This window comes from Camelus dromedarius, chromosome 19 (genome assembly GCF_036321535.1).
Source record: "Camelus dromedarius isolate mCamDro1 chromosome 19, mCamDro1.pat, whole genome shotgun sequence".
Taxonomy (NCBI): Eukaryota; Metazoa; Chordata; class Mammalia; order Artiodactyla; family Camelidae; genus Camelus; species Camelus dromedarius.
The window spans coordinates 8,283,773-8,308,194 of NC_087454.1; the positions used below are offsets into that span (position 1 = coordinate 8,283,773).

A 24,422-nucleotide genomic window follows, 5' to 3' on the forward strand; every position below is an offset into this window, starting at 1 on the left:
TTGAGGAGCCTAGGGGTGTGAGATAGTTTAACACCTAAAAATTTAGTCTAGGTTGGTTTGGAATGCCCACAAGGGCATGGACAGTGGTAATGGAGAGAAAAGGACAGGTTCTAGGAACATGCCATGTCAGGATTGAGTGTAAATCGACAGTTCTAACCTTAGGAACATGTATCATTGCCCACATAATCTATTCCCCCTGGTATTCCAAAAAAGAGTATCTTTCAGTGTGCTGTTCACCTCCATATAGATATAGATACATGCAGAAGTATTTAGAAACTAGTTGTAGCTAATATTCTATAAATAATGGTTAGTATCTATGAAATGACAAAGCCAAAAGTAGTGGTCATATTGAAAATCAGTGTGCAAACATTTAATCTCCTTCCAAAGACAATCAGGAAAAGAAGCTTACTGAGATTTGACAAGGAAAAAAACCGGGCCAAATAGATGTAGGAATTAGATTCTGCGGATGCAAATGATGTAACTGCCAAGTCATTTTGACCTGAACACTATGATGCCAGTATCTTAGAAACCCATGGAAGATTGGGGTGGGGAGTAGGAATTAGCCTTACCTGTGAGGATGGGACGTAAGGGGAGCTTTACAGGTGAGGTATATTTGGACAATTCTTGAGTCATGCTCATTTGAGGACCCTTGAAGGACCGTATCATTAGAGGGGACAATGTGAGTAAAGGCCAAGGGATGTGAAAGTGTGTGGTTTGGTGGGAGACACATCTGAAGGACAGCCACCAAGATGTCCTCTGGGACATGGGGCTGCCTCAGAGGGGTAGATTTTTCCTGTTTCTTTATAGAAGACTCTCATTTACACATTTTCTACAAAAAGAATATACTGTATTCACCATCAGAAAAAAAAAATCTATATGCGTTATGGTTTTAAAAGGGATGTAGCTTGAAATATCATGATCATAAGCCAATGATCTACTGTGATTGGGTTAAAAAGGATCCAGAATCCGAAAGATTTGGATTTTACTCTATAGACAAATAAGAAATGAGAAAGAATGAATTACTAATGGAAACAAATGGAGAACAATTCAGAATAATATTTGCTTCAGCTCTGAAATGTGTTATGTCAACATAGGCTACAGGTCAGAGGAGGAAACAGCACCGCAGACCAGAATGTGGATGACAGGCTTTATGGAAAGACCCGGGTGCAGAGCTCATCTTGAAAAGACTGGTAATGTTTAGAAAGAGGAAAAACACAGGGGAGAGGACATTTTAGGCTGAAGCAAAGTGTGAGCAAAAGCAAAGCGTTGAGGACAAATATTTCTGTTGAAAATAATGAGATCTGGGGATGCACAAGTGAAATCGTGGCAGATTAAGACAGCTCCTAGTTCCAGAAAGGAGGTTTTGGACTTGACTGTGTGAGCCAGGGGAGATTTTCCAGCAGGAGAGTGATGGGATAAAAATAGTTCTTGAACAAATAAAGCTCATTCGGCTGCAGTGTTCAGGGAGAAGGGGTGGGAAAAGCACTAATAATCTCCATGTGGGTGATGACAGTGCTTCAGTAGGACCGGAGCAGCAGAGGTAGCACATTTTAAAATTTTTAAAATCAGTTGAATGGATGTAGATTGGCTAGAGACAGAATGAGAGGGAAGAGTTCATGGTGCTTCCACCATAGGGCAGAATTCTAAGTCCTGAAGGTAACTACAAACTGCCATAGTAGCCCATTCATATGAAAGTGGCAACGCCAGTCCCCATCACGTGGGCATGAATGCCGTGGATTTTTTTCAGCAATTGTACTGGATTGGATTAGCTAAGCCCCTCAGTGGCTCAAGGTGGGCGTTTATAAAAGGGTTGGTTAGTCTATGGCCATGGGAAAGGGCAAAACTATGTGATAACAGGGCACACCTCCAACTCTAATGTGATACTTACCATGTGACAGTCCACAAAGGTAACTAATGTGAATTAATATAGGAAACCAAATGGTTTGGGCTCCATTTGCAGTACATATTGGTGAGCAAAATACACAGGGATTAAAGGCACCATTTCCTTCAGAGCTTCTTAAAATATAGAGGAATTGTCATAAGCAATTACAAATTAAATGGCCTTCATCCAGACTGATTGCTGTAGATGACCTAGAAATCGTCTCAAAGTATTATGTGCCACAGGGTCACATCACACAGATCACCAATTACCATGGGTAGGTAGCAAAAGGGTGTGAAAATTGCTTGGATGCCATGTTAAATATTCGTAATGAAGTCTTGAAGCAGAAGGTTCCCCTTTGATCCTCAGTTACAGAATTATCAACAATGCTGGTGGGGGTGATAACATTATGAATGCATGTGAATGACATGTCCCTCAGACAGTCATGGAAAACCCCCACCAAGACACAAAATGATAATACCTGCAAAGTATTTAAGCATTCTTTTAAATCTCTGATCTCACCTCCCTCACTATGTAAAGTACATTTTCCCTCTTTTTATATACAAAATCTAAAAAGATCGATGAGAAGTTAAGTGATTTGGGCAGCATCAGGACAGCAGGTGTATAGTGGGAAAAAAAGTCTGAGTTGGTCAAGACAGTCATGTTGGAAATTTTGGGGACCAGGGATGCATCAGTTAACCAGTCTGTTTTGCTATCTTTTCCTGTAAAATAAAAGAGCCCACCCATCTCACAGAGTTTTGAGAGGATCAGAGAGATAATGGATGGGAAAGCAGTGTTCAAATGCAAGATACCATCAGTGTGACTGGAATGGAAAGCTCCCATAGACATGTTTGGACTTCACACAGCCCACCGAGGAATATCGATCCCCTAGAACAATGTGCTCCTTGCTCAACCTGCTGCTGCAATAAAGGCTTAAAAAGGAGGCAACTGTTTTCAACCACTCAGTGTGAATATTTAACACGGCATCACAATGCCTGCCATTGAGCTTGGTGTCCTATACGTGGAAATTAGCAATCAGCACTTGGAATACTATTACAGGAGGTGACTACCAGGGGGACAAGCCATTCATTGATTTATTTTCCAGACATCACTGCTGCTCCAGGTGCCCAGGCACTGCAGACTTAAAGAAACACAGTATGTAATTATTCTCCATGGAATCGCCAAACCTGCAAGGGGAGAGGGAGCGAGAACTACATGTTCACAAAGCCAAGTGAGAGCTGAGGCATGAAGCAAATGCTGGGGATGGGCACCAAGGGAAGAGTGGGTAACTGCCTGCATAAGAAAGTCCCATCCAGGAGATGACCTCTGAGCTGCAGGTCGTACCAATGTCCAGCAGGCCACCCAGCTAGGACGCTGGGATCGTGGGCTGTTTACAGCAATGTAATCTCCAGGTTCCAGGGCCCTCCATCCTAAAATATTCTCCTCAGCCCCATACCCCATCAATCCCCACTTTAGAACATTGTTCTTGACATTTTCTAAGGCCTCATTGGGAGCCTGGGCCTGGAGAGGTGGCAGCTGTCTGAGTGGGGAGCCCTAGACCTGGACCAGAACCCATGGGGGCCTTGGATGCTTGTTTTTCATTTTGGGGATATTCTCCAATCCTTGGACTCCATCCTACTCCATGCATGGCATGTGAGGTTGATAAAATGCCTCAAGGAGCTCAGAACTCCCAACTGTGGGTGGGTGGTGGGCTCTCTGGCCTATCCCTTGTTCCAGGAGGGTGACTTGCCTAGCAGATTGCTCCCACTGGCCAGCATGCTATTCCTTTTGTAAATCAGGTGAGATGAGTGCTGATGCACTGATTTGGAGTGACTCAGATAGTTCCTATAGACAAAGACCTTGCACACTCGAGGGAAGGCTGTGGTCTGCAAAGCAGTAGCATGTGTCTCCACAGGACTGCCCCACCGTGGAAAATTTTCCTCTTAACAGAGCTGACTTTCAGCTCTCAGTAATTACAATAGCTTGTTCCATTATAATGAAAATTCTCACCCAACAGAATGCTTTCTGAAGAGGCTGGCAATATAGAAAAGTAGGCTTCTGCCACTTCTCTGATTTCATTAAAACTACTCCCTTCTGCTCTTTGGTTTATCTCCTGGCACAGTCCTGTTTGGGTCCTGTTTGTACATCTTCTCTTCCTCTAAAAAGAAACAAAACAAAGAAAACAACTACAACTAAAGAACTCAAACAACTTCATCAGCATTTTGTTGCCATCTGGAGCTGGCCAGCCTCGGAGGAATAAGCTGAGACTTGGATGACAAGGCACATTATCAGAAGGGGCCAGCACACTGTGGAGAGCCCGAAAAGGAAATGGACTTAGTTTAATTAGATTAAACTATCATGTTGGGGCCAAGGGAGGGGAAATCACATGAGCAATATTTTCTAAACACACTTCATTAAAAGCTCACTCAGGATCTCAGAAAATGAAAATATCAAGTACTCGATGTGATAAACTTTGCAAGTTTCACATCAGAATACATGGCCTTACCCAGTTGTGGCACTGACATCACTCTGTGTGGTGTCACTATCATAGGTCTTTCAATCCTAATTACTCTTGCTGTTTTTTTAACATCCAGGATTCACTGACAACACATGCATGGCTATTTACCATGTTCAAAAGGTAAACAACTGACTTACAACGTGAGTTCAAGAAAAGGACGAGTTCTAGGTTAATAAAGGACAAGGCTTTCCTTTCCTCTTTATTTCTCCTACAGTTCTACACCCAGGTCCCCTGATGATAGATGTTGAAGGACAAATCAGAGTGCTTTCCTTTTGCACTGTAAGCAACTTGAAAATGAAGCACCCCAGTATTTTTAAGAAATTGAAAGATGATCTAGAAAGATGCTAATTAAATTGCCAAAAAGCTTTTTGCCGCATTCCAGTGCACTGCATTACTAGGTAGTCAGAAGATATATATATATATATATATATATATATATATATATATATATATATCATCTGAGGGCTGTTCTCAGGTTTTAATACAGTTTTAATTATTTAACTTAAACAATGTCTCAAACAATGAGGAAGAACACTAGTTGAAGATGAGGTCAGAACAATCATGTACCACTGACATCTCCAAGTGTCTCTCTCTAGTCCTCTAATTCTCTGACACATCTCTTATCTGTGTCTTGGAAATATTCTACCTCATGCTGTGACAAGTTGTAGGAAACTTTTAAGCAGATGTCAGACTCACCTAAATTAAAGTCATTCGTTCATTCATCCCATGCTTACCGACCTCCTGTTTACCAAGTGCCAGGACTATGCTAGAAGCTGGGAGAATGGAGCAGAGCAAAATGACAGGTGACAAACTGTGGTTCTTGCCTTAGAGATGCCCATTGACCACTGAGGGAGACAAACAGGTAGAGACTCAACTAGAAGGATTTTCAGTAGCACAGGTGGCTGAACTGATGGTCCACTGGGGTGCCTGACCCGGATGTACACCCTAGACACTGAAGGCTGGAGTTTCAATGCCCAATTCAGGGACAAGAGATGTGTCCTTGGCCTTGCTTGAGGTGATGAGCTAAGACCCTGCTTAAGGGAAGGCCCCTCAAGGGTCAGCCCATACTAAACCTGGAAATAGGAAAATACAGACAAGAAAACTCTGCCTATAAGGGCAGGGAGGAAGCGAGGAGACAAGCTCTGGTGATGCGAGTAGAGACAGGGAAGTCCCTGGGAGACACTGAAACAGCAAGCCTGTCCCCCTCTTTATGTGGGATTCAAACTTACACTGCTGATAGGATTCAGGAATCCCAGCTCCAAAACTGAACTTTTTCTCCGGACCATAGGAATCACTGGGATAGTGATAGAATCCAACAAAAATTCACTCTGTGGGGAATGAAGAACACCGTCCTGTCATTCACAATGACAAATTCCAAATCACACGGAGAAATGGACCACAATAAGGAGAGTCAGCAGATGCAACAAAGGAAGAGCTAGAAATGAGAAAAATATAAAGGTTATTATAAACTACAGATGCTTGCAGTAAGACAATTGAAGAAGTCATAGATCATCATGGAAGAAGAGGCCCCAGTGAAAAACAGGCAAACAAAAACAGACTAGAAAAGGAGACAAGTACAACGTCTAGAAATGAATGAACAAGATGGGCTTTGAAATGAAGCACTCAGCGGATTAAACAGCAGAGTGGACCCTGCCAGAGAGAATGAATAAACTGGAGGATCTGAGGAAATCACTCAAGATGAAGCCTAGAGAAATAATAAGAAGAAAAATATGATGCATTAAGAGACATGGAAAATAGTAACTGAGTAAGACCTAGCACTTGTTACGTCCTGACTGTGTCCCAAGCCCTGTTTGTTCACACTGCCTCTCTCTATTATTTCATTCAAGACCCATAATGACTCTCTGAGGTAGGTACTATTACGAGCCCCACTTTTACAGATTAAAAAGTTCATGCGGAGAGAAATAAGGGATGGGGATTCGAGGTGAGGAGGGAACCGGGACTCTTCCTCCCAATGAACCGCTCTCAGGCCCATTTCTCCATACGCATCTGGGAGCCGCCTGCACTGTCTCCTTTTGGCTCATCGTGAAGCAGTACCCAGTGCGCTCATGCATTGCCTACCATCACTTCCCATCCTTCTTTGCCTTATTCCTCCCTTTTATCACTCTCATAGCCTTAAATTTGTAACTTTGAGATAAATCATTAGCACTTAATTGATGTCCACCATAATACGTCATTGATAAATAGTATTATAAATTACTGAATTAAGAGAGGCACACTGTTTTAAAACATGGAGGTAAATACCATAAGGAATAATTCTCCCTGAAAAGTTGAAAATTGTTATCTCTGGGGAAGTGAGACTACTACTTTTAGCACTATTAAAATTTTTAAGCTATTTACATGCATTTCTTGGATAATTATAATCCAATTATGCAAGATTGATGCTGAACTAAAGATGTTTTCAGACAGACCTTGAGCTTACTATTCATAGACTTTCACTAAGTGAACTAATCACGTATTATTCAGAAGAAAGGAAGCGAACCAAGAAAGGTGGGATTCAAGAAGCAGATGTGAAGTTGGCAAGTACGTTGGTAAAAGTAAAACAAAAACAAAAGCGATGGAATGTTGGAATGTTTTTTTAAATAAGGAGGATTATAAACAAGGTAGAACTAAAAGCAAGGCTATAATAACATGAAAGATGGAGATAGGTATCAGTTCAAGCACTCTAGGGTTGTTCAGGATATAGTGGATATAAGTTCAGAAGATGTTAAAGATTTAATGGTTAATGTAAAGAAAATAGAAATAAAACATATAGCTTCCAAACAAAAGGAAGGAAAAAGAAGAGTAAAGAAAACTCTGTCAATCAGAGACCAAGAGGAGAAAGGCAAATAGAAAGCCGATGACAGTTATATAACCTCACTGTGGGAAAGCATTCCTTTTAAAGTCCAAAAACAGAACAAAACATAAACAACGGATCAAAATGGACAAAAACATCAGCAAGCAATTTGCAGAAGAAGAAATCTGAATACCTAACAGGTAATCAGGATGGGGTGATTAAATCACTATCAGCATGCTGAAAGAAAATTAAAATATTGGTAATACCAGGTGACAAAGAGGTGGAAAGGGACACTTTCCTACATTGTTGATAAGGTGGTAATTGTTACAATCACTTTGTAACTATCTGTCAATATCTAGTTAAGCTAAAGGTGTGCATATCCTGCGATACAGCTATCCCAACTCTAGTTACATTCCTTAGAGAGAGAACTGCATAAGAGCAAAGAAGAGAACTCTATCAGGATGCCCACTAGAGGATTGTTTGTAATTGCCAAAAAAACTTAGATACCAACTAAATAACCCTCCATGAGAGAATTCATAAATAAATTGTGATACAGTGGAATACTAATATAGCAGGAAATATGAAGGGACTAGATTTCCATGAATCCACATGCAATAATCCTAAAACGTAACATTGAATTAAATATATAATATTACAAAGTGATTCTTAAAATGTGATACCACTTATGTACATTTGAAATCCACAAAGCAATATTATGTAATGCTTACAAGTGCATCATATATGGTAAAAATACAAAAAAAACAGCTAGGATACGCAGACATCACCTTCAGGATAGTAACTGCCTATGGGAAAGAGGGTGGAAAAGGGAAGATTGGTGGTCTTTGGCTCTATATGTAATTTTTATCCCTTTGTATTCTTTAAAAGCACTAAGGCAACTAGAACACGTTAACATTTTAAACCCTGAGTAATACACACATGAGTAGTACGTCTTCACTATCTTTTTCTGTATCTTTGATGATCATAAATGAGAACTTAATATTTACAGGGTGTTACAATAAGCATTCAATCAGCAGTAGGTTCCAAGGTGGCATTGAGGAAGAGAGCCTTCCAAAATGGCACTCTTAATGCTGTGATACAAAGAATGGGAAATAGCCGCCTGGGAGAGGGAAGGGGAAGGTCTTCCAGATGAGGAAATGGCATGTGCAAAGCCATGACAAGGCATGGCATTGTGGGACCTGTGAATGACCTGTAGTAATTAACCTTGAAGTGGCAGGAGATACGCAAGGTCCTGGAAGATGCCGCTACAGAGGAAGATCAGACCTGTCTTGGCTGTCGGTTGAGATTTAATGTCTTAGAAAGGTTAACATTCACTGAAAGCTCTTGCTTCTATCTCCACTGTTACTTTCCTCTTCCAACACGATCAGTTCTTTAGGGTTCTTTCCTCCTTGAGACAGTCTTCCAAAAGCTGCAATTTAGCGACTATTAGAGTCAAAGAATTGGAATTGGAAGGACCTTAGCAATCATCTACTAGTCCATTCCCTTCATTTTATCTACCGAAGAATGCCTGATCACTTTGAGGGCAAACCACTCTGAAGGCTTTTATCTTTGCAATCCCAGTTAACTCCTTTGGCTTTCTGGAAGGATAGATTCCTAGGAAAGACTTAGGAAGGAATCAGGGGAAAGACTGTATCCAGAGAAGTTGTTCATTGGTAGATCTCGTGAAAGTAATACTGTGATATATATACAGATGGGTGCTTAATAAATTACAAATTAATTTGGTGGATTCTTAATAATGAAAATTAATTGAAGAAGTTGTCCCTTTAATTCATTTTCTGAAGAATGAGATGGGGTGCCCCTTTGGGAATTTTTTTTATCATAAATGAGAGGATTAAGATGAAGAATGCATAAGACTTGGTCATTATATACAGAAAGTGAGGATTATAGATAACTCAGAGGGCTCCAGTCCAGGTGACTGGGAGGAATGGAGGACCTGGGAGGCAGCAACAGTTTACACAAGGAGACAGTGAGAATGGTTTGAGTTCAGACTGTTGAATTTCAGAATATGACTACCTTGCAGATCAGCTTGGTTCATGCCCCTTCCATGACACCACAGCTTTGTAATAGCTCAGATAAGTGTGATCGAGTCTTTCTCAAGGATGCTCTGACATGTTCTGAAATGTGGTTTCTACCATAGAAAGACAATCTCTTCCTTTTCTTGATTCAAACACCATCTCTCAAGAAGAATTTGGCAGCCTGAAAAGTGAAATTCAATAAATAGTGTGCCCTCACTTTAGGGATGTGTTCTCTTGTTTCCAGTCTTTTCTCTTTTTTCTTACTTTGGTTTGAAATCTTTGTTTCCTGATCCTCCATGTCATGCTTGAGCCCTAGGTAAACCAGGATGTTCATGAAGAATTACTCTAATTCATAAAACTACCATCACCGAAGATTTCAGTCCAGGTGACACTGACAGGTGATTAGTGTGGCGAGTACCATTAGCCTGGGTTTGGAGATGATTTTATTGACTCATTCCTTCATTTCTCCAACAATTAGTGATCTGAACAGTTCTGGGCAGCCTCTTCATGTTATGAAACTTATGCTTGTAATTATAATTAACACCCAAAACTATACATTTATAGGTAATGGACCCATTTCTTTCTGGGTTACTGATTTTTCCCCTCTTTTATACAATTTTGAGCTAAGGTCATTTTAGAGAACACAGCAGTACACTGCTCATCTCTCTTAGCAAACAACAGTGTCTCAGGTAAAGGCACAAATGCCTGCTACATTAGCTTAGCTATCCCATTTCTTTCTTGACTTGGCAGAATGCCACCATACACTACAAAGTGTTCTATACATTTCCACTCCCTTTTCTTGTTAGTTGCAAATATTTATTCATAGGAAGATTGCTCAGCTCTCTTTTAATTCCAATATTATTTGTGGAAATATCCGTGTCTCTCGTTATTTACATGTTAAAACCTGAGGGAAAATTTAAACAGAAAGCATTTCCTGTGATTATTGTGTGTTTCCTGTATTAACTCTCATGCTTAAAAGCACAGTAACAGAAATGACAGAGCCTGTCCCTGGTAGAGAGTAAACCTAGGATCAAAGCAAGGCCAGCGATCAGTTGATCATATGCAGCTGTAAAAACCTGAGCTTAGTTTTGCCAATGCCTGCCTTGGGAGTTCACTCTAAATAAATTTCGTAATGGGCAGTAGTTCCCAAACTGTGTATAAAATGTTCTGAACAACTCAAGTTGACTTAATATACACCACTTAGGAAAAATGAGTGTATCCTAATATACAAAAATGCTAGTATTTGCCCTGTGTGGGTTCATGAACGTTTTAGCAGGAAAGCTTTGTAGGTCATGCTTGTAATTCGTATCCATTAATACCTTTGGACATGTCTGAAAACTTTGGAACATTGGATGTAGACTGTTAAGCAGCGTCTACACCATTTGTAAGCAAAGCAGGAGTGTTTTAAGGTAAAGTGAAGATTAGGATTTAGAAGAGTAAAAGCTTTCTTTGCCTTTTAAGGCATTGACAGATGTAGGGGGCACCAGCCTGGGAAGGCATGGTTATTTTCTTGAAATCAAGGAGCCTTAATCTGGGGCCTCCAGGCCTCCTCTGACATCCTGTCAGTTTTGGAAAAGGTAGAGAAAGGGAGTCTGGATAAAAACTCGCATAGTTAAAATTTTTGCACAATTGATTTTAAATAGTTTCTGCACAGGAAGTTTGGTAAAATATAAAAATATGTTGATTTAATATCCATAGGTTCTGAATGTTTCCTTCATTTTTTTATCATGACTCATGTTGTCTAAACATTGATCATATTTGTCAAGGTTTAATAATTCTGTTTTTTTTCCACCTGCTGAATTTCAAGGAAAAAAGACATGATATTAAATGGTTTTAGAAATAAATTACTTACAGATTGGGGAATGAAAGGATGTTCATTTCAGTAATTTTTTTAATCCATAAAATTGAGAGGCGGATTTATTTCCAGTGTAAATGGGTAGACCCTAAATATAACAGGTTTGCCCTTCATCTTTAAGGAAGTCCTCCAGGAATTTCTCCCCAGACTGGCTTGGAAAGATATTTTTACCTCCATTACAGCATCTTTCCTAAGTGCACATTTCTGGACAGCAGCATGATATAGCGGAGAGTGACTGGTCTCTGAATGGGAAATCTGCATTCGTTTCAGATCTGGGCTCTGCCTTGTCCACATTTGACAGTTTTGGGCAACTTCTTTCATCTTTTTTGCCTCTTCCTTATTAGATGTTGGTCAGAACACCTCAACTCTTGGAATTGTGAGAATTCAATGCTAATTTTTTTTAGTTAAAAATATAAAATAGATATAAAATAGATAATATTAGATAACATTTAATTTTAATATGTATTTGATGTATTTGTTATTATGTATTTTATAAATAATGTATACATTAAAATCCTTAATATATTCATTAACAAAAAGCCCAGCAGAGTTTCCCAAACACACTAAAGCTCACCAAGGGATATGTCCCTCCCTGCAATAAGTTGTCTTCCCCTGCAAACTAATCACTGTGACCCTTTGAGCATGGGTTTTAGAGAATAGCTTTACTTATATATACAGGTGTATATCTATTCCTCTAATTAATATGCTGTCTCCTTAGACTCTTCTTAGCCTTTTTTTTTTTTTAAGATTTTTTTTGTGGGGGTAATTATTTTTTTAATGGAGTTACTGGGGATTGAACCCAGGACCTTGTGCATGCTACGCAGACTCTCTACCACTGAGCTATACCCTACCCCTCTTCTTAGCTTTTTAATTTACCCTTCCATTCCTATAAATAACATTTCCTTTTACATGTAAGATGGCAACAAACTGTCCTTACAGTACTTTGTGTGAATATCTGTATCCTAGAGGAAGAAGCTCTACTGACATAAAATGTATACAAATAAATATAATTCCTCTTCAACACAGTTTCTCTCTTATAAACTGTTTTGGAGGCTCACCAGATCACAGGATGAGTACATCTTGGCTTGTTTGAGCAGAGATGTTCCTTTGATCATTCACTTCACAAGTCTTAGTGCCTACCGTTTCCCTCAGTGAATTCGACCATCTGATTTTCCACGAAGAATAATTTGCATGGCACACACTTAAACACCTGTGATACCCACTTAAAAGCTCCTCATAGCCGGCTGCTCACAGCTACCCCCACACACTCCGTTATGTTTAATGTATAACTGAAGTTCTCCCATTTGGAAAAAGGGCCAATCTGCATTTCTTGCCAATGTTACTTTATCCTATTACCTTGTCCCTGCACCTGCTCTGTACAAACACAATTGTGATTCAGTCCCCATGGCCAATTCTCATTAGCTGATCGTGAGCTTTTGTTAAACAGCCCTGAGGGGCTCGCCACACTGTTGATACAGTCCGGCCCCAAAGGATGACAGTATCAACTGTGGTCTGTTTTCAAGACTGAAATGGCACAAATCTGCCGATAGAGATGCTAGGTGAGAACCTGTGTGTCCTGTTTTAGCCCAGTTCTCTTCACCACCAGCAGTGACACTCTGCGTGACAGGCGAGGTTTCTGTGTCCCGTGCCCGTTGTCCCATAACCTTTCTTGGTTGTGTTTCACGATGCCATATGCTTCTGTCCTAAAATAGTGCTAAAATAGGGTCCTCTGAAGAAAATGTACCTGGGAATGGTTGGAGAAGGAACGGTGTGCTTTGCTGTTAAACATACGTTGGCTCGGATTTCTACTTGGCAAATCGCGAACTGTGTAACCTGGGGGATTATTTAATTGTACTGAGTCTCTGTTTCCTGAAGCATAAAATGGAAATAATAATTCCATCTTACGGTTTTGGTGTGTTGAGTAAATTGTTGTGTGAGCCTTGATAGGCTTGATTAATCGTCAGTAAAAACAACTCCAAAATTTCAGTAGCTTAGAGCAACACAAGTTTGTTTCTCACACCACAGGACCCTTGTGTGTCAGCAGGGAGGGTCAGCTCACTCAGAACCCCTAAGGATGCAGCAGCCACCACCTTGAACTTCAGCTCATCATGACATAGGTCAGAAAGGGTCACCTGGTTTCACCCACCCTTAAGGGGATCTAGGTATACAGACTGCAGTCCTACCATGTACCTGAAGGTAGTAAATCAGAAATATTTGGAGAACAATATTAATGCCTACAATACGTGTTTTACAAAAATTACATAATATTGTAGTCAGTTTTTTGACTGTTAATTTTCTCATTAGGAATGCACTATGGAAATTCTTCCGAGCCAATTTGTTTAGATACAACTTGTTATTTTTAGTGGCATCATAATATAAATATACCATAATTTATGTGACCATTTCTTTTTGGTGAACTTTATTTTATTGCAGTGTAAACAGCCTATGTTATAGATTTACAACATCTTTCTGTTTTGATGCTTTCATTTCTATAAGATAAATATTCCAGAAGTGTCAAAATCTGCCAAAATTAACCTGTTTCAAAAAAGAAAACATAAAGCTATATTTATAAAGCTGTAATTCTCGGTTTAAATTGGATTTATAATTTGGAGGAAAATGTAAAGAAACTTAATAGTTCAGAACAACAGATGTCTCACTAATCTTTAACAATCCACAACCTCTACCTAATTTCTCTTCTATTTTTTCCTGGATATAAGCAGAAATATTTGATGTCTAATTTTTAAATTTAGACTGAGAGCCCTCCTTGGATATTGGCAGTATGGACTTTAAAGATGCTTGACATAAGAAGACTTTGTGGAAATTTTCCTACTCGACCTGCCTTCTTTCCATCACAGTCACAAAACTTCTGTTCACTCTGAAAGCATGGCCTGTGATGGAGATGATCTTCCTATTTGGACTAAAGAACTAGACCACTCCAGTCCTCTTCCTGTCCATGGCAAGGCAGAAAAAGAAAGAAACATCCCAAAATAACACTGCAATCAAGAAACTACAGGAGTTTACTCCTGATGGTTTCCCCTCAGTCACCTCTTTCTCCACCTGTTTTGTAATCTCAGTGCTTCCAATCTTCCCTTCTCATCAGGTTACTATCTACTAAATGTTTGCAGAACAATTTGCACAGAACAGTCCCTTAGTAAGCATAATTATCATGAGCCTAGAAGTAAAATTGCTTCCTATTCAAAGTTTTAGGAGGAAAAAAAAAGCAAACCCTTAGCAAAAATTTTAAAAATCCACCAAAATACAACCAAAAAACTGCTCACATCATTCAGATGCCTCAAACATTTAAAAACAGAGACATGAAATTGTTTCTTCAAACCTATAGTCTGCTGACCTCTCCCTGCCTCTTACACCAAAACCCTGCCAGGTTGAATTAAGAAATCATAAGGGAAAAGCTAAGGCCAAAAGAACTTTTGCTGTAGGTTCTAAAACCCAGTTAGAAGAGAAACACTGTAGTAGAAAGCCCTTCTTTAAAAGGGAGAATCGAGGTTTGCCAATAGTACAGCTGGTTTCTAACCTTTATCTGCAGCAGTAACATTCAAAATATTTAATAACTAAACTTGGAAGAGTCAGAAAGACCTATTAGAACAGGTACCAGCCACAAACAATCCATACAGCTGTACCAGTGCACAAGGGCTGATTACGACCTCTGCTTATACGTCACCAAATTGCCTGAAGAATTTTCACCAGCCTCCCACAGCCAGCTCTGATCATGTCTCCTTGCTCAGAATATAAATGCATTATACTAACTATAAAAAAGCTTGGAAGCTGTAACCCCTTCTTAATGACAGCCTACTTCCATTCCATTTCATACTTCCATTCCAGCATCTGCAAAAATAAAAATAAAACACCAAACACAAAAACAACACACACACACACACACAACACGCACACAGAAGTAGCAGTAGTGGAGCACAATTCTGTGTCTGTGAACCGTTTGGCAGTAATTTTTAATGCAGTTTTTAGATTTGTACTTTGTAGAGTAGCTTACAGTTCTGGTTTTTAACATATTACATTTAGAATTTAACATATTACATTTAGATCAAACTTAGGAAAAAATAGATGCTCTTCTTATCTGAGATATGTAACATATTGTTAATAGTTAGGGAGTGTATTAGTTTTCCATGGCTGTGGTAACAAATTGCTACAAAATTGGTGGCTTAAAACAACAGACATTTATCCTCTCATGGTTCTGGAGACCAGAAGTCCAAATTTAAGGTGTCAGCAGAGCTGTGATCCCTCCAGAGGCTCTTGAAGGAGATCCCATTCCTTGTCTTCTGGCTTCTGGTGACTGTTGGCATTCCTTGGGACTGCTTCACTCCACTCTCTGCCTGTCTTCACATTGCCTTCTCTTCTGCCTGTGTCTTCTCTCTGTATCTCTCCTGTGTCTTTTCTAAGGACACTTGTCATTGGGCTTAGAGTCCCCCCAGATAATCTAGGAAGACCTCCTTCCTGTGAGATCCTTAACTTAATTACATCTGCAAAGAAACTTTTTTCCAAATAAAGTCTTACTCATGGGTTCCAGGGATTTGACATGGACCTACAGTGGGAGTTTAGGGGCAAGAAAGGAGGCAGACAGAAGCAGGAAGAAAATGTAATGGATAGCTTGAGAAGAAAAAAATTTTTTCTTCTCTTACATCAAATACGTGTAGTGATACTTCTCTAAGTACATCTCTCGTTGAATGTTTCCACTGCTTGCTTTGTATTGACATTACTACTTTGTATTTTGACTCTATCTTTTTCATAAGAGTTAAAGCACTGTATGAGCATTTCCATATTTGTACCCTTAACTTTGATTCTGACTTCCTTTAAGCCTAATAACTATTGAGCATTAAAAGTAGGGTGGGGCATAGAGAAACAGAAAGCAGAGCAAAACCTCTGGTCCAAGTTGACTGCACACTGTTTGTCACATTCAGACTTGGGGAGTTTCAGTGTCTGCGGTTGCCTTCCCGTCATCTTAATGGTGGTGTCTTCTGGAAAGCTCAGTTTTCACACCCTGCCTTGCTGGGTGTAACTCTCCTGCGGGACTAATGACTCCCCCCATCCTGCCCCCACCGTGAACTCCTTCTAGCCTACAAGCTTGCCTTCTGCTCACTGCCACCACTACTGCCACCACCCCTCTACTGCAGACCAACTTGCCCAGGGAAATTCTCCTTCATCAGCTCCATCTCTTCCACATTAATCACTGCAGAACTCCCTTTACACACGACTCCAACTCAGATAGTAAATGCATATTTCTCCAGGGCTGCTCCTAGTTATAAATTTGCACACGTATTTTCAGCAGGGTGTGTTTTGTTATAGGTCCTTTCATTGAGTGCGTACCCTCTCCTATTAAATTTTAAGCTCTATGATATCAGGGGTCCCATCTGGTATTTTCTATGGGACAAACAAAATGTGTGCCCCACTGGTGGACAATTAATACTATTTCCAGGCTGATTCCTACCAAGTGCTTCTCAAAACTTAATATGCCTCTGAATCACCAGGAGGTCTTGTTAATTTACAAATTCTGGGGTAGAGTTTGAGAAGCTGCATTTCTTCTTTCCCATTTAGATCATCTGGGTAAAAATCCCGTGCAAGTTGCATAGCCTTGCATTGAGAACCAGAACCCCTGATGTAAGTGATAGAGTGCTCTGGACTCTCCGTCCCTTCAGTGTTTCCCTCCTTTTTCTTAAAAGTGAAAAAAAATCCCACAATACTATATGTTTTTTCAGGAATGCTGCAAGATGACCATTTTCTCCCATTATTATTGCAGGGAGATGATTATCATTGGCTGAGCCATAATTACAAGGATCACAATTAAGCACAGATTTGTCTTACGGGATGGAGCAGACACGGACTCTGTATAGGACACGTCTTGGCACCGGGAGTTACAGGGACATTAGAGTAATGGGTATTGGAAGAAGGCTTCAGTGAGGTAGCATTCAGGGCACAGAGCAGGGCCAAGAAAAAACACGAGACCTGTGTGCATCCCTGTTCTGACGGCTGCTGAGGGTCAGAGGAAAGGGGGTGTCAGAAGCCACCAGACACAGCCATCTTCTTCCAAAATGCTGCCAGCACTAAGTTACCTTCCATCCTGGCCCCCTCTCCATGCACCTGCCCTTGTGACAACAGAAGACTGCTTCTCAGCTTCTGAATTCAGCCCGGGGTGTAGCTCAGTGGTAGGTGCTTGACTGCGTCTTCTAAGGGCAGCAAGGCCTAATAGTGCTTGCAGCAATGACAGCGGGAACGTCCTGCCACCTGCCCTGTCTGGCACAGTAGCCGCCACGTACATGTGACTCTGTGGCTGGTGCAGCTGAGGCACTGAAATTTAATTTCATTTAATTTGCATTAACTTAAAGTAAATAGCCACATGTGGCTGGTGGATACCATCCTGGCCGACACATTCAGAAGCTGCAAACTCAGGGAAGACTGTTTAGGAAGGTGAACCACCAAACAAGAGAACAGCTCTCTGAGCTACACGTTAGGCTTCTATACACTGAACTTGAATAAAGAGCTCCCACAACTGCGGGGCATCCCTGTTAATATTTGAGACTCAGCTGATGGCCGTGTCAGTGTTCTCTATGCTACAACGTCACGTGGCCAACTAAAGTAGAGACACCTGAGCTCTTAGGTCTGGTTTAGTATTCAGCCAGTGAAGAAAGGTTGCTGCGGGCTCTGTTGTTTTGACAAGACCATGCAGGGTGTATGCAGGTCTGCTGTTCTGATCTGTGGGCAGAGGGTAAGGTGGAAAAGGTTTGCAATTTTTCAGAAATTCATTTAAGAAAAAAAATTTTTTTTCCTTTTCGGAAGGTAGTTAGGTGGTGATACAGTTTGGGAGAGGGATCTAGGATTTGAAAAAGAGAATAACAAATATTTGCCCTAACACAAAGCAATAAATTCCCCCTTACACTCCACTAGAAGAGCCAATGAATCCTTGGCCATCTCCAAGATAAGGCTTATGATTAGTCAGGGACCAAGTGAATCTGACATGAGCAGAAGCAGTGAGATTTACTGTGGTTTGGCTGGTCATCCAGGTGAGAAGGGAGGGGGTCCCTGAAGGCCCCCGATGGGCATGGGGAAAGAGACTTGATTGTGATGTAATTAAAGAGAGCACAACTCCAACGCTAGGATTCCCTGACATCTCCTTCTAGAGCAGGCCATGGCAGCTGGACACCTGGCATTCCTCACTACAGAATGCAAATGAAGCTCAAAATGTGCTGATTTAGGCAGAACGCTTTGCAGATGAGAAGTAATATAAATGAGCGAGTGGGAGAATTGGGGTGATCAGAAGCACATGATAACACAGTAATTTAAGATCCCCAGTAGGTAGTTGAGTCTTTTCCATAGAAGGTGAGCTGGACATGTAGAGTTTGCCCAGGAGGAGAGAGCAACGGTGGAAATGTCAGCCACGGGGTATTATGTGAAATAAATTCACTTTGTAGAAGTTCCTGGAAACAATCGGTGGTGATAGTGCATCCTTTAATAGAAAATGTTTCAGGAAAAGAGGACAAAGGTTGTGGCTCACAGGGAATGGGGTGTTGAGTGAATAATAGAGCTTGGAGTCAGACCAGTTAAACCCGGCTGTAAACACCTCTTTCCCCACTTATGCTTTGCATCAAGATCACCTGGGGAGCTTGTTAAAACTATAGATTCCTGGGCCTTATCCTGACCTACTAAACCAGAATCTCAGGGCGGGGGGTGAGGGGTCGCAAAAGTCTGTTTTCAGAATAAGCACACAAGGCGGTTATGTTATGAGGCTTCTCAAAGCCTTAGCTCTCTAAAAGGTGACGCAGTATTCACAATACCGGAGTCAGGATTATTACGTAGATACAGTATCCTTTTGAAAAAAAAAAAAAAAAGTAGAACAAACAATGGCATGGTAATTTATAGCTGCTTTTATTACTAAGCCATGGATTTGCCATCTTAAAGACACTGTTCTTTAGAAATCTCGATTGATGTAATTGGCCTTGCTAAATCTTATTCACTGTGCTAAAACAGCTGGGGAAGCTTCAGCCAAATTAGCTGGGATCCCAAAGTTGCAAGTTGTCGTTTCTGAGGGTTGATAAAAGTAGCCTTTTTTTGTTCCTGTTCGCTCTAAGTTTTACTGACACTGGTGTAAGGCCCCCTTCAGGCCGGGGAATTTCTACTGAACGTGAAAACATCAATTATGTTGTAACAGGTTGTCGACTCCAGTTAAAGTCAGGGCTGTGGGTTGGATCCACCGGAGAACAGTAATTTGTTCTGGCCCCGGAGAGGCGCTTGCACCCCGAGAGCTCCCAGAGCAGCCACCTTCTGTGGGGTACATCTTGCTTTCAATTGGCAGCGTGAGGCTTCAGGAAAAGGGGGAGGGGGAGGCTGGCGTCTCTGGAGCTCGAGAGAGTGAAGGTAGCTGCAAAACCGGCAGGCTCGAATCGCTGGTGCTGAGACGTACGGAGGGGTGGGGCTGCCAGGGGAGGATGCGCACGTGAGGCCGCGCCAGGGGTGGGCGTGGAGCGGCTCAGGTGGGACCGAGGAGCGCCTTCCGGAAACCCTCCTCCGGCCGCGGGATCCGGATTGGCTCCGGCGGGGAGGTCAGCGAGGTCAAGACCCCTTCGGCGCCTTCCCCTGACCCGCCCCGCCGCGGTCGCGTGGCTGGAGAGACGCGGGTGCGGGGCGTGGCGGGGGCATGCTGGCCAGGCGGCGGGGCGCGAGCGGCAGCGCGTGGGGCCCGGAGCAGCGCCCGGCCCGGGGCGCCCGGGGGCCGGATGGCGGAGCCCACGCGCGCCGCGGAGCCGGGGAGGTTTGCGCTCCGCTCGCGGTGCTGCAGGGAGGGCGCGGTGCCAGGCGCGAGCGCCCAGAGACCCAAAAAGAAAGCTTTTTATTTGCTGAGGATGAAGCCCCTGAAGGAGCCCGCCCCCAACAACAACAACGTGTCCTTTGTGATCCACTGTCAACTAGGCAAGGAGATCAAACACATATGCAGCAACTGCAGTCGGGGGGAGGACGCCCGGGACGGTAAGGGCCGGGGCGCGTCGGGGCGGCGGCGAGCGCGGGAGGCGGGGAGATGGTTCTGCTGGTCCTCAGTTTAGGGGCACCGCCGGCGTCTCTGCCTGGAGAACTGCGGGGACAGCCGCCCTTGACCCAAGCGTGACGCTCGCCCGGCACTTTGCAGAGTGCTGCCCGGAGCCAAACTCGTACCGCATCCGTATATAGACCATAGATGTAAATGCTCCCCGCAAAGAGGGGTTTGAAACAGTTAAAGGGGCAACTCGGGGATTTTTCTCTTGAAAAGGTGGGGATTTAAGGGGATTTGTCCGGGGCAACATTATTAGCTTTAAAAAGATGGTTACACTCGCTTTCTTAGCTTTCTGGGCTTCTTAGCTGTTCTCCCATCCTTTCGTTATGATAGGATATAAGCTTTGTTGGGCTGTGTTACAGATGTGGGCTTCGGGTGAATTCACTTTGGAGAGGTGGTTTGGCCTCGGCCACAGCGCCCAGCGCCCCAGAGACTTGTGGAGTTGCTGAATGATGTCCGTTCAGAGTAAAACATGGCCGTGATTTTTGGAGTGCCGCTGCTGGCCCCTTTTGGAAGGATGCCTAATGGCCAAAACGTGGGAGGTGGGGGAGGGGGCGGGCAGCGGCTTCTTCCAGGTGAGCCTTGTGTTTGTGCGAGCAAGAGTTTCCCCCACCGAATCCGAGCTGAAGCAGGGCGGTGAAAGGGTGCCGGGCTGCCAGAGACTGGGCAGAAAGAACCGGGCGGAAGCTTCTGCAGATGTGGACGCGCCTGGGTGGCGGTGCATTTCACAGGATCCAATAGGCGGTTCCGAAGCAGCTCACAGCAGACTCTGGAGGGCCACTGAAGGTCTCAGAAAAGTTTTAGGCAGCAGATTTTGCAGGGAGAGCATTAGCTACTGGCCAGCCTGAAGCTCATTGACTTGCTTGACCACTCACACCTGCTTGGGCAGGCAGATTTTCCTGTCAACCAGGCAGGGTTCGCTTGTTCCCTTTGGAAGGATACACGTTACTTACACTCCCTCTGGTTCCTTGCTGGCCTCCAAAGTGCAGCTTAATGAAGTGACTGTGGCTTGGCTAATGTCTTTTCAAAATTAGAGTCTTGCTAGCGTAATTATACTTTTCTTTGATTAAACTGCAGGAGAGGCTGTGCAGGATGGTACTAGGCATCCAAGAGGAAAACTGCCACCATACAGGAGGAAGGCAGGCGCACAGAACGCAGGAAGGCAGCTCCTGTTAGGTTTGGGGGAGGATAGCCTCCTGTGAGCAGCACACACCGCATGTGTTTGGTCCTTTGGTTAGTTTATAAGCTGATGACTCCTATGGAATATAAATGGATTCACGGGATAATCCAAAGCCAGACTTACTTAATGTAACAGAGAATGAGATGCAGGCTAGAATATTTATTAAATCTCTCCGTTGACTGGATTGCTTCTCAAATGGGTTACTTCCACAACCTTGGGGTTTATTTAAATTAGGACCGCTGAATGTTGCTACAGTCAGGAAAGTTCTGTATCTACACTCAAGGATGTGTATACTTATTAACACAGTGCTGCTGCTTACAATATGCACCATCTATACAGACTCAAACCCCCCAGAATATCTTAAGGAGCTACCTATAGATGGTCACATATCACCTGGAATGACTAAAGCCTTTAATTTTAAAGGATTCTTGTGTAGGGGAGACCTCACATTGTGGTGTCTAACTTTCGCTGAATTCTACACCCACTCATCCTGCCTTCCAGTGGGTGGTGCTCTCCTTTAGTCGCTGAAATCAAATGAGGTCAGGAGCTTTAACCCTTCTACTTTTACTACCAAAGGCCAAAGCAGCACTGCCCACTGAGAAAGGAAAGGAAGTTCAAATAAATTTCACTTTTTGCAAGGATTGACCTTGAAAGATAGTTTGTCATGAGTGGGTGTTCTGTTAGCTAAGTTCTCAAGAAGCTGTTTTCAGTTTGAGTCATCTTTGCTGTATGCCAGGAGAGCCAGCTATTAAAGGAAGTGTGTAGTAAAGATTGTAGTAATGCCGACAGATTTGGTTGGGCCCCATGGAGGAGGACATTTCTTATGGTGGGGCATACCTGCGTTGTGTTCAGTACTGTAAATGTGTTAATTTTCTCATTCAGCACCAAGGGGGCCATTTAGTAGCAACCAAGGAAAATTCTGGTCCAACTGGAAAGCCTTCACTTGAAATTTTACACAAGGAAAATTTTAGAGGCGTTGTTCCCTGAGTCTCATTCTTAATTTCTTCATATATAAAATACATTTACACAAAACATGTTTAAACATGCTGAAAGTAGATTTTAATAACTTTCAGCCTAAAGACAACATATATAACTAAGAGTATTTGGCTGATAGAGAATAAATTTTAAGAGGAAAAATTTCCCTGGCTAGATGAACATATATAAAATGTAAAACTGCATTTTAACACTTGTCATTTTACTCGAGTGGTTCTTGTTTCCCAACGTTCCTGATGTCCACTAACTAGTTCTAAAGATGTTTTGCTGACTTTATTTTTTAATAGAAAATAACTTTTAAAAATCATAGAATGCAGTTCACCATTAAAGGCCAAAGACAGTTTGTGTTTCCTTCATCTTTGTTGTTTTGGTTCAATAACAAGCCATTTTCAGATGAGGAAACAGCTTATATAGCACTTCATTGTAAAGGCCCCATTGTAAAAGTAGAACAAAGATTGAAATCCTTGTCTGTATTTAAAACTAAAGAGCTTTTCACTATGCCATCAAGTTGATTTTTTTATATGATACCTATACCAAATGTAGAAAGAACTGTGATGTGTGTGTGTGTGTCTGTGTTACATACATGTGTAGTCTTGATAAGCCAGGTTTATTAAGATACAGAAGTAGAAGAAATTGTTCAGTTTCCTAGTACATTTAATTTTGTCTGCCTTACTTGATAGAGAGGCTGGCATTGGTAGGAATAGATGAGAAGAAATTTTTAGCTAAGTAGATAGAAGTTATGTACATTGTAAAACTACAAGAACCATAACTTCATTATCACTGAACTTACATTGGAAGTCAAAGGGGAACATGACTTAATTTACAAATAGTTAAAAATCAACTAGGGAGAAATCTCTTCAAGACAAGATATTTCCATATATAATTTCATATGTATTTCCCATTCTCATTTGAATTCCTTTTGAGCCTATTAGTAGTGAGAAATTATTGTAGGAATTATAACGTCACTAATAATTATATATTAAGATATAATTTCAAGTAATTTTAATAGGAATAAGACATTTTAAAAACAATTTTTAGAAATATTTTGAAGCCTCTATCTTATAATGGCCTATTTAAAAAGTAATCAAAGTAAATAGTTAGAAATAGGACGTGTCAGAAATAGGACGTGTCGATTACAGCTGCTACTCAGTGCCTTTTACATGGGGTTAATCAATATTTCAAGATTGTCTTCATTTCACTAAATATGATTTCTGTTCTTCAAGTATTCATATACAAATTGGCTAATCTGTTGACTCACTAGACACATTTCCAACTTTTGTTTTTGGGATTAGAAATATTTGACATGTTTTCTAATGGATTCCAGTATCTTTTAGAACAAAAACAGTTTGTGATTATACTTCTGTTGCTTTGACTTGCTTCATTCCGCAAGACAGCCTTTTTAGAAAAGAAAGCCTTGTGCGTTTCTGTGGGTCAGATCCTTCATTTTGCAGGTGAGAAAACTGAAGAGCATAAAGATTAGGTGAACAGCCCTCCAAAATTCAACCGCCATTGGGTGCCAGGGCTGCCAACAGAGCCTGTCTCTTGATGGAGGAAGAAGCCTTTAGTAGTAGTAGCCTTTAGATCCAGTCTAGGGCTGGATCCTGGAATCTCACTGTCCTCAAATAACGGCTCCTCCACTTGCTGGCTGAATGGCTCTAGGATACCGTGATATTATCTATTGCATGGAGTTGTGAGGATGAAAAGAGATACTTGGTTTGAAGCACTTAGCATGATACCTGGCAAGAGAAAGTGCTTGAGAAGTATGAGCTGTGAGTACTAGCCTCTGTATTGTTACTGCCAAGTCCAGTTCTGTCTTGGGTTTTTCCTGCTGCTATACTGTACTCCTCGGTCTCTTCTGTAATTAAACGTCCCTAGGTTGGGTCCAAGATGAAAACACCAGTTCTACTCAGTATTTAATGGTGAAAACGTGTATTTCTAATAAAAACAAAGTAAAAGTGAGATCGGGGAGGAGCTCCTTCAACATTATGTTATGTCAAAAGTATTTGGTTGTGGTGATTTTAGAGTTTTAGCAATCATAATCTTTTCTTCCTAGGTAAAATGATATGCATATGTATCTAAAGGCTCTAACTTGGGCAGAGAGTAACGGTTGTGTGGAACCCT

At 41.7% G+C, this 24,422-nt stretch overlaps 1 protein-coding gene across 5 annotated transcripts in view; it reads left to right on the forward strand.

The window, feature by feature from the left end:
* Window positions 1-24,422, forward strand: part of PHACTR1 (phosphatase and actin regulator 1) — a 442,313-nt gene that overhangs the window by 214,052 nt on the left and 203,839 nt on the right. The window contains exon 1 of one of the 5 annotated variants that reach the window (XM_031435186.2): window positions 19,803-20,067. The exons of the other annotated variants lie outside the window; for them this stretch is intronic. Coding sequence (XP_031291046.1) covers window positions 19,818-20,067 — 250 coding nt within the window. The 5' untranslated portion in view covers window positions 19,803-19,817. Of the gene's footprint in view, window positions 1-19,802; window positions 20,068-24,422 lie in introns of those variants that run through there. 5 annotated transcript variants of the gene reach the window in all.